We start from the raw sequence: 11,496 nt of genomic DNA on the forward strand, positions 1-11,496 counted from the left end.
ATTCGAACCCTCGATCAAAGGTCTCAATTTGTCTCACTTTGGATAAAAAGGCCTACCATGTCCCCTTTCTGAACAAGAGGTTCCTGACTGCCAGAGGTGCTATCACTGCTATATCGAAGAATCAAGTCAAACCAATATTTTATTCAGCAGTGATGAAAGGGTAACAATATTACGTAAAGGTCACAATGTCCCAAAGGCAAAGTCTACACTTCAACCAACAGCAGCAAATGTAGATATTTAATGTAAACGAATAAACAGTGCTAAATCATTTACTGCAGCATGGCTCATCATCACAGCTGTACTGGTTGTAGCATGACTCATCATCACAGTAATACTGGCTGCAGCATGGCTCATCGTCTCAGTAATACTGGCTGCAGCATGGCTCATCATCACAGCTGTACTGGTTGTAGCATGACTCATCATCACAGTAATACAGGCTGCAGCATGGCTCATCGTCACAGTAATACTGGCTGCAGCATGGCTCATCATCACAGCTGTACTGGTTGTAGCATGACTCATCATCACAGTAATACAGGCTGCAGCATGGCTCATCATCACAGTAATACTGGCTGCAGCATGGTTCATCGTCACAGTAAAACTGGCTGAAGCTTGGCTCATCATCACAGTAATACTGGCAACAGCATGGCTCATCATCACAGTAAAACTGGCTGCAGCATGGCTCATCATCACAGTAATACTGGCTGCAGCTTGGCTCATCGTCACAGTAAAACTGGCGGCAGCATTGCTCATCGTCACAGGAAAACTGGCTGCAGCATGGCTCATCACAGCAGTGATGGCTTCAGCATGGCTCATCGTCACAGTAAAACTGGCTGCAGCATGGCTCATCATCACAGTAATACTGACTGCAGCATGACTCATCTCCACACACTCAGGCCATTGGATAATGGACACTACTTAACTTTTGATATGGATATTTTCCTATTTCTCTTCACAAACATACACCTATAAATATGTTAAGCACCATCCATTGATTCCTTTCTTCATTTTCTCAACTTCCATGTATCATGTTTATCTTCAGGAAATACCTACACATCACTGACCTACTTTTGATAAATATCTTAGATTCTGTTATACCATTGAAACCTGCTGAAACGTTGGTACCAGAACAGCGTGTGTATCTCACAAAATCAGGGTCGTGTCACATCTTGCAAAACAGCACAGGAACCAATCAATAGAGTTAACAAATAACCAAGTGACATGAATAGTGACAAATCAGGTCATGAGATGTACAAATCCACCTTCTGTATTTCAATACAAGTATGTCACTTTGAAACAAAGACAAATGTTTCATCAGAAATTCTACCAAGATAGATTTTCGAAAAAATGGCTATGGTACTTTATATGGAAATATAGTTTAATTATTTTCCTGATGTATATAAGCATGATGGAATTAATAGTTGTTGTGGGGCGGATGGGAAGCATATGCAAGTATGATTATCCATACGAGATGACCTTTGAGGATGTCCCGAGTAGGTCACGGGCTGACCACATCCAGGAAGATATCAGGAAGGTCAGTGATTCCTGACCGATATCAGTGCACATCATCATCTAATTGGACTAAACTGTCCAGCTAATTGCCGTCACTACAGCATGTGGGGCCTGTGGGTGTATCTCACTGCCTATTAACATGAATTATGTATGGCCTGAGGACACAACGTTGGTTAACCTAATCATTGTTCATGTCTGCTGATTCAACCTTTCAAATTGTTTCAGTTTGCCATACTGTAGTAGCTTGCAGCTTATGAATATTCAACATTGACTTTACATGCTTTTTATCTGACAAACTTATCAGGCATATTGACATTGATTTATCTGAACAAGTTTCAAAACGGTGGTCTCCTATTATCTCGAAAAATGAAGACTCCAAAGGGAAATTTTGAGATAAATGGATTAATATGAACTTGAGACACAGTGCTTCACATTACCAGGGGTACTCGGTCATTGACCCTGTAGAAAAGAATATTGGCTCTCAATTTTGGTGAAAGTGCCTTCTGCAAGTGGCATTTATAATTCAGGGGAACTGTTGAACAGGAAAGAGATTGAACAATTAGCCAAGTGTGTTTTTGTGTCATAAATATCAACTAGTAGGTATAAACAATGTTAGAAACTGCCTCTAGTCCTAAAGTCCTTGCCAAACTGCCATATAGTTAAGGTATCAAAAGGACTAGTAGAAATATGCCCTTTTTAAGGGTTTAGCTATATGCTATCATTATAAAGACTAGCGTTCAAAAAGTGTTAGTTTCTACTGCTGAATAAACACTGTATTATTTCAGCCTATTTATCTTAACAATTGAAAACACATGAATCAGGTAATGTCAGTCTGAAAATAATCAAAGTTTAAGACAATTTTTCCTTTATTTGAGTAACTTTATGAACTGTGAAAGAAAACAATGACCTTAGTGAACTGCCCAACATTACATTTACAGCAAGACATTTCTCAAACCCTAAAACAATGAATGGGAAAATCTAGTTATGAATATACATACTGTGTATATTGTATTCCCGAAGCCAATTTATGCTGATGCAGTAAATCTGCCAATACACTATGACACTGATCAGCAGATGTTCCATTATGAGGACAATTTACAAACAAAAGCTATTCTCATTCCTACTTTCTATCAAAACATCCCATTCAGTGAATTCCAAATCATTTGAACATGTCTCTGTATCACTTCATATTCATACCATTTATCAGGATAGATTCCACATGAACAAATTTATCAGCAAAAATATATAAAACTGGACACAGAGTTGACATTTTTAAGTTGGAATGGCAGGTAACATCGTATTTCATGTCAACATGGTCTTCAGGAGGACAAAGGGACATATTAATCACGCTAAAATGTCATGTTTAACTTGTTCAACTTTGGAAAATTTAATGTGGATTTCACGTATATACACAAATTTGTAATTAGGAAATATCTATATTATTGAGATTATTAAATTCTGTCAAACCTGGCAGTAAGCAAAGTGAAAAGTATTCAAAAAGGATACGTTTCTGCTGAATTAGCAGAATAACGCTTCTGAAACACAAACTACGAGTCCTTTGTCAGGAGCAGTTTCTCATTATCCTCTTGAACCAGCATGACCACCAACAAACACCTCCTGGACAGACACAACACCTCCTAACACAAGTCATGCATATCATTTGAACTACCAATCAGTCCACGTCCAGTAAGAGCACCTTGTCAATGACTTCACCAAGCACCTGCCATGGTCAAACAAACGTCACTGACCGACAACAAAGGTTTCATGCAAGAACCCATGACCCAAGGAGACACACAGTCAGCATTTCCAAATCAGCTTATCAATACTATTGTCCAGTCTCACTGCTAGCCTATAAATCCAGTAGCACAAGCAATCATATCAGGGCTGGTCTCTTCTATCTCTAAGTAGTGATTAAAGACTTCATAAGCTGTTACTGCACACAACATACAGTAAAGCTGTATATCAGCAGATCACCTGTACCTGATATCGGACACGAAAAAGGAACAAGTTTGTAAAAATTTCTCTTGACACTGTTTAGCTGGCTAACAAGGCCCCTTTGAGAAGGTCAATCAAAGCAGTGGGGAAACAGTCATGCATTTTGTCACGATGATAAACTGATGACATTTGATTATCCAATGACATTTCAGAAGGACCTTGCCAAGACACTGTTGTCACTGAAGATAAATTCTGAAAAATGCTGATGGCTCCATATTGTCCAGAGTCATTAACTTTAGAATTCCTATGAATGTGATTTGCTGAAAAAACATCATTCAGCTTGATGTGACAAGAAAGAAGCAAATGAAGAAGGAAAGGTGAAAGTAGATGATGAAGTCCATGCACAGTTCTGAGAAGTTTGTTCACGAGTTGATGTGAGTTCATACCATATCTTCTCGCTACATTGCGAGAAAAAGCTATGATAAGGGAACCTATCTATTTGACTTTAAACAATCATAATGGTCTGTGAAATATAAGACAAGACTGTCAATTGGTCCATTCCGGACCGCTAACCAATGAAATCTTTCATTTTGTCGCGCCCAGAAAGGTTTTCCTGCATTGTGCAGTTATTCGTGAGCAAGATGAGTGACATTGAATCTGATTCAAGGCAAGGTAATATTTGTTGTTCTGGACCAAATTATCTGCAATATATACATCATCATTGGTACTTCAGCTTTGTCATTATTTCTATGTTAAGACAATTTACACTAAACACTTCAACCAGAGGGTTCCACAAAAGTGTTCAAAATTGTTAAAATCATTTTTGGTTTTAGACCCCAACCAGGGCTTGCCTTGGACCCTGGCTAAGATAAATCTCACTCATGGAATCACTATGGGCTTGACAGCCATACTGATCTGACAAACACTCTTTTTGTATTTCTGTAGAAGTATCCTGTACAAAACTTCCCATAAATCATGCCAATATATTGTTGGATTACCTCTACTAAACAATGCTAAACAAGGCCTTGGTGACAGTCTCAGCCAATTACAATGGTTTCCAACTGAAAACCCTATTATTCAGTTTACATGCTGCAGTGGTAGTCATCATTGCGACAGGTATCAGAGAAAACAACATTATGGAAATTGATAAAGGGAACTTGCTAACATGTGATAATGGACAGACTTCAAAACTGACATTTTCTTCATTTCTTCAATTATATCTTACATGACAAAGGAAGGTAAAACCAAAATATTAAAAAATGTTCCATCAAAGAACTTTTCTTGTCAATTTGCTGTTTTATCACTGGTAATGACCCAGACAGACTAAATTATTCAAGCTGTTTGATGTTTAATGCATAACTGAAACGTACAATCAGTTATGGTAACAATGGCTTTTTTTAATCACATGCTAATTGGTTTCTCAAAGTGACTTTTTTCAAAGAAAGAATAATGGACAATACACATGAACACAAATAAAGATAGTTACTAGTAAACATGGTAACTGTCATTTTACAGAATGGTAAAAATCCATGTATTAAATTAATAGGGCTACAACAAATACACTATGAGGCGAATACACTTTGTTTCACTAATATAGGGTAACGAATACGAATATTAATTCACGAATTACAATAACAAGTGACCAGTGACCACAATACTGTCTAATTAAATATTATAAGGGTGTTTTCCTTAGAAGAACATTATGCATATAATTTGTTCTTATGGATACAGGGTATGTAAATGCACATGATTGCATATAAATATAAATATTTGATTCTAGTGGCCACGAAAAACAAACTCAATTCATGAATGAATACGGTTCGATTCACCGAATACGTGAGTGAATCGTAACAGCCCTAATGTTTAACAGTGTTTAACGACTAAAATTTTCAACAGCAAAAATTTCAAAGCTGATGTTTTGCTGAGGTGTCTGTTTCTCTAATCTGCATTGAAATATCTTGACATACAAGTTATCATGGTTACAGTTTTCAAAATTTGACATCATTTACTGTCTGCCTAAATAAACAGAAAATCCTGTTCAAACAATAACTGGTATATCTGAAATAATATCATGTCTCTGTATCGTGATACTCGAATGTCTCGCATTCAATGCACTATATCTGGCAAATTTGTGTAATTATCAATTTGATATTGACCATTCAACAGAGGGCAATATCATTTTTTAAGGACCAAAGGAATAGGTACTGACCGAGCCTAGTTGAAGGCCAATATGACTAACCGAGGACCTATAACAAGGCTAATATGAACACACCCATTAAATGACATATTCATTAAGTGACTACCTAAACTATATCATGTATATGTTTCAAAGTAGTACCTGTCAAAGAGATCAAGAAACAGCATACAAAACAGGACCTATGCTCTAACAAAGTGTGATGTCAGTAGTCTTTTGACTTCTTGGGAATGCAATCATGCGCAAAAGCCGTATTGGCACTACAAAGCCGTGTTGGCCTGCTAAACCCGTCTTGACCCCTGCTTCAATATGTTGTGAGCCGATTTGAGGGCATTACGGACAGTCGATTAATAAAACATGATATTACCTGAATTGTGGTCAATAATTGTTTATTACATAATTACATAATAAAAAAACAACTTTATTTGAATTTGAGTTAAGAATCGCGTCTTTTTCTTTTTCCCAAATGACAATGAAAAGCACAGTCATATTGTTTACCATGGAGACGCTGCTTCACAACAAGCAAAAATGTACATGACAGTTTGACATTACACATGTTGATGGCTGCCTTTTAACTATCATTGAAATAGTTTTACTTTCATCAGTGTTTGAGTGAGTGTGTGTGATTTTACGACACTTTTAGCAAAAATCCAGCAATATCACGGCGAGGGACACCAGAAATGGGTTTCACACATTGTACCCATGTCAGGAATTGAACCCGGGTCTTCAGCGTGAAAAGCAAACGCTTCAACCACTAGGTTACCCAACTGCCCCTCATCAATGTTTGAACAAAGTTTGTTCACTTATGACCGCCACTAAATCTCTATAACTTTGAGTATAATGGTTTTAATAAGCATCCCAATTTGTTTACTTAGTAGTAAGTGAGTGAGTATGGTTTTACACCGCTTTTAGCAATATTCCAGCAATATCAGGGCAGGGGACACCAGAAATAGGCTTCACACATTGTACTCATGTCGGGAATCGAACCCGGGTCTTCGGCATGACGAGCGAACGCTTTAACCACTAGGCTACTCGACTGCCCGTTTACTTAGTAAGCTGAGTAACTATGGTGAATATGGTACATGTATAACGGTGACAAGTGAATAGTAATTGCAAAATAACAGTTTCTTGCAGTGATTGCAGGTCACTGTTTTATTAAGTGATTCAAATCAACTACAGAGGTAAGCATGGTAAGCAAAAGAAACATTGACAGTATTGTGCATTTGGACCTATCAGTTTATTAAGTGCTTGATCTATAACCTGCAAGACACACTGAAAATACCCTTGATTGTGGCCATGAGATAAAGATATTTCACAGTAAATATATTGATACTACCACCACATGTACAACTCATAATACTGTGTGTTCTCACATGTGTCAATGCGTTTGAATGTATTGATAATATGTGGTTCAATTTTAACATGAAATGCCTACTGCAACTGATACATCATGTTCAGAATACCTGGTGAATAGTCAAAATATCTACGGTTGCTTCAGCCACAAAATGCAATGGATCACGTTTTCAAAGTGTGAACTTGAGTTATTCTCATCATGGCACTACATCCTGAGTGAAGTATTCAATGTGCCTCGTTAAAGAATTCCCTAATATATGTATGCTGAGAAGGATATTAATTAATTAAAATTACATACAGATGACATACTGTGATATCTCTTTGAGACAACTGAAAAACTGTTTAAAATGAATGAGTGAGCGAGTGAGAATGGCTTAACACTGCAATGCGTAGTATTTCAGTTATATATGCATTTCAGATATATACTGTAAACAGCTTTATTTCTGCGCCGTTAAAATATTGCGAATACCACTCCAAAGACAATACTGCGACGAGATATTTTTGCGAGTTCCTGTGTTGAGATGACCCCTCGATTACCAAACAATAGACAGCTTCTCTCCGAAGCTAGTTAATCTAGAAAAGTTGACCAGTGTCATGAAACCGATTCACGCAAGATGGCTTGTTTCCTGTGTGGACAAAATTGCAAAGGACACTGACGCAATCAAGCGAGGTAACAGTGACACTAATTGGTCTGTTTACACTGTCATTTGTGATGTATTGTGTGACCATTCTGCATTCATTTGTGTTTTTAACTTATAGATTAACCTGTGGTTCTGGTTGATGATTTCAACATTTGATGACGTGTTGCAATGAATAAAGTATGTATGTATTATCGATACTTATTTTTGCGTTTTTAATTTTTGCGATTGAGTCTCGTTCGCAAAACTCGCAATAATAAAACGGTCGCAAAAAATTCCCTGTTTACAGTATCATGGCATGCCAGCTTAATGTAAGAGAAAAGACTGATACTGGTGAAGATCCATGTTGGAGTTCTTCAGCAACCCATGCTTATCATAAGAGGCGAGTAATGGGATCGGGTGGTCAGACTCGCTGACTTGGTTGATGCATGTCATTGATCCCAAATGTGTGGATCGATACTCATGATGTCAATCACTGGATAGTCTGGTTCAGACTCGATCATTTACAGACTGCTGTCATATACCTGGAATATTGCTGAGTGCAACGTTAAACAAGAAACAAACACAAAGGAAAGCCTGAAGTGACACATTTCTCGGATGCTTACTCTTCAGATGAAAATCAACGAGCACAGATACTGTGCTGACATAATCATTGGTTTCTGAGTCAATTCTGACATATACGTCTTTGCTTGAATGGAGATGTGACGAATCATCTGAAAGGACCTATGCTGACCGCATGGAACTCTGGGTAGGAAGGTGAACCACGTGTAACTGCAAGCTCTGATACCTTCATTACGTAACATTGTGATAGGGGCTGTTGCTGTGGGGAGCTTGGGCATGAGTGTACTGCTGTAATAATGGCTGGCAAGCATGTCATCATTCTTTGGGGGCAAAAACAGTACGCTGGGGAACGGAGCGTCTAAATTGCCTTTTAATAGTAAGAAAGTTGTCTCAGAGACTGACAAAGAGGGTGACAAAGAAACGGGCACTGGTGATTGTAGTCAAAATGTTGCTCAAAAACGTAAACTTGATTCAATGTCTGAAACGGGGTCAGATACGTCAACTGTCAGTTGTCAAAAGGCCAGCCAAACTAAAATTCGGAAATTTAATTCTGAATGGTTGCAGGAATTCAAATGGCTACGTTATGAAGAGGAATGTGGTAAAATTATGATGTACTGCAAGATATGTGAGGCAGCTTGTAAACAAAATGGATTTACAAAAATATGAAGAAGTCGGCATTGAAAGAGCATCGTGATAGTGCGGCACATCACCATGCTGTTACCACAATGTATCAAAGAACTTCCATGGCAACTCATATGAATCATTGAATGCGGCAACGGAAAAATTTTGAAAAATTGACTGTGATGATGAGAACTGTATTGTTCATGGCAAAAGAAAATATTGCTACAAAAAAAATATTCTAGTCTCTTGGATTTTCAGGAAAAAGATAGATGTACCAGTTTAAGTGGTGTGGTATATACACATTCTGATTCAGTGGAAGAAATGGAACATGCTTTAGTTGAAAGCACTATTAAGGATCTAAAGGAAAAAATAAAGGAAAGCACGTTCGTTGGTTTAATCATCGATGAGACAGTAAATGTTACTGTGGAAAAAAAACTGATTATGTTCAACAGAGTAGTGCTTAACGGAAAACCTGAGACAATATTTCTTGGTAATTTTACGGTACACTGTGGGACGGCCGAGTGTGTCACAGAGAAGGTTAAAGAGGTGTTAGTACAGTGGAACATTCCTATCGAAAAAGTTATAGGTCTAGGGTCTGATGGCGCAAGTGTGATGACTGGACGGCAAAGTGGGGTCGGTGTTCGACTGCAACAAGGTGGCAGCCCTTTCATGATTCATGTGCACTGTATCGCCCACAGGGTGGCTTTAGCATCCGCTGATGCAGCCAAAGTATCTAAGACTATCACTGATTATAGAGAAACACTGAATAGCATTTACAAACTGTACGAATATTCAGCAACAAGATATGCCAGATTACGTGAACTGTCAGAGGTTCTTTCTGATTCCGATTTCTCAAGTGTTAAACAGCCATGCAGTGTGTGTTGGCTGTCCGTAGGGAGGGCTGTTACGGGGACGAAAGATAACTGGCCAGCACTTGTCATGGAAATAGAAGAAGAAGCAGCAGAGCGAAATAATGGTGCAGCAGTCAACATCCAGAAAAAAAATCAAAACCTCCTCATTTATTGCAACAACCTACATGCTATCATATGTGTTGTATCATATGGACAAACTTGTCACAACATTTCAGAAAGACAGTCAGAATCTCGGCATGATAATGCCAATTTTGATCTCAACCTGCGACTCATTGCAAAGATTGCTAAAAACACCAAGAGAAAATGAGCAATCGTTTATTTAAAACATCACAAACGGCTTGTTTCGTGGTGTGAAAGTTACATATGCAGATGCACGTTCGGTACACTGCTTTTAAGAATTCACGTGCAGGCTTCATCGATGAATTGTGCAGTACATTACATGCCAGATTTCCTGAAGACAGTCTGTCTACCCTTACTTGTCTTGACAAAGTCCTGAACCCGTCTCATTTCCCAGATTCACGCGAAGAATTGAATAACTATGGAAGGGATTCCCTGAATCAGCTGATTACACATTTCAGTCCTGTGATTGGTCCAATAAATAATGACGTCACATATATTATACATGTAGATGGCGACCGGGCCAACCGTGATTTCGCCAGCTACAAAACTACAGTTGTGGGACTTGGTACACACACACTTCAACAGAATTGTCGAGTTATCATGGCTGATTATGAGGATATTTATCCAGATTTTGCTGTTTTTGCAGCTGTAGCCATGACGATACCTGTGAAGAGCGTACCAGCCGAACGCGGCTTCAGTCTGCAAAACCGCATACATACGGCAAGTCGTAACCGACTTTGCCAGCAAAGATTAAACAATCTTATGATCTTGAACATGCATTCTGGTGAAAAACACCTTCCTGCAGCAAATCTACAGTTCAGAAATAAAAAGAGAGAACTCTGATCCAAAGGTATGTTTTTACACAGTAACATGGTCCGAAAATGATAAGGACCGGTGTATTTTTAGTCAGCCGGCTGACAAAAATGCTAACGGAAACACTGATTGTGATTGAGTCTGGACCAGGCAAGCCAGTAGTTGATATTGATAGATCTGTGGCACAAAGCTTGGCTGAAAAATGATTAGCGGAGTGACAGTCAAATTTACAAACATAGTACTGCTTGAAATTGGAGTTTTTTAGCATTTAACCATGTTTATTGGTATAAGTTTTCCCCAAATTGTCAACAGCATTGTCAATGTGCTATCACCTTTTCTTGGCTAATCATGTCTACAACAGGAGCTGACAAATGTGCAGTAAGACAGCATCAGTCTATGAGAGTGTGATTTTTGTTGAAGATTTTTAGGAAGAGTGTAAATAGTCAGTGCTATTTAACTGTTTAAAGAATATTCAAAACCTGTAAGCTAATACCAATTCAAGACTCACTTGTGGGTCAACACAATAACATCACATGAAAAATCATTGTTCACTATTATTAAGCCCCACCACGAGTGGGAGGGGGGATATAGGAATGGGTGCTGTCTGTCTGTCACGTTTCATTTCCAGAGCAGAACTCAAAAACCAAACCAAATTTGTGGATAGTTTGGGATTCTTGAAAAATATTTTCAAGGAACAACTTAGACTTAGACTTAGACTGAAAAGGGTGGTAGCGCTCGTTTCCGGAGCAGATCTTGAAAACCGTACAATATTTCTAGCCTTGACATATTGGCGGGGGATATGAGTATTTCATGCTTCTTGTGCTTGTCTTCCTGTTGCACCAGACATCAAGTAACACCTAATAAAGTGCGAACAGAGTGG

The 11,496-nt window shown here is 38.4% G+C and overlaps 1 protein-coding gene across 1 annotated transcript; it reads right to left on the minus strand.

Annotated features, from left to right (window-relative positions):
• Positions 1-237: 237 nt before the first annotated feature.
• LOC139455508 (antifreeze protein Maxi-like) lies at positions 238-879 on the minus strand. The gene has a single exon (XM_071237059.1). It carries the CDS (start codon positions 877-879, stop codon positions 238-240), a length of 642 nt encoding a protein of 213 aa, XP_071093160.1.
• Between the last annotated feature and the right edge of the window lie 10,617 nt (positions 880-11,496).

Source organism: Haliotis cracherodii, unplaced genomic scaffold, assembly GCF_022045235.1.
Source record: "Haliotis cracherodii isolate W230 unplaced genomic scaffold, xgHalCrac1.p SCAF_1, whole genome shotgun sequence".
Lineage (NCBI taxonomy): Eukaryota > Metazoa > Mollusca > Gastropoda > Lepetellida > Haliotidae > Haliotis > Haliotis cracherodii.

Coding starts and splice junctions, on each gene's coding strand:
- LOC139455508 (XM_071237059.1), bottom strand. CDS start 879: ATGAGTCATGCTGCAGTCAGTATTACTGTGATGATGAGCCATGCTGCA.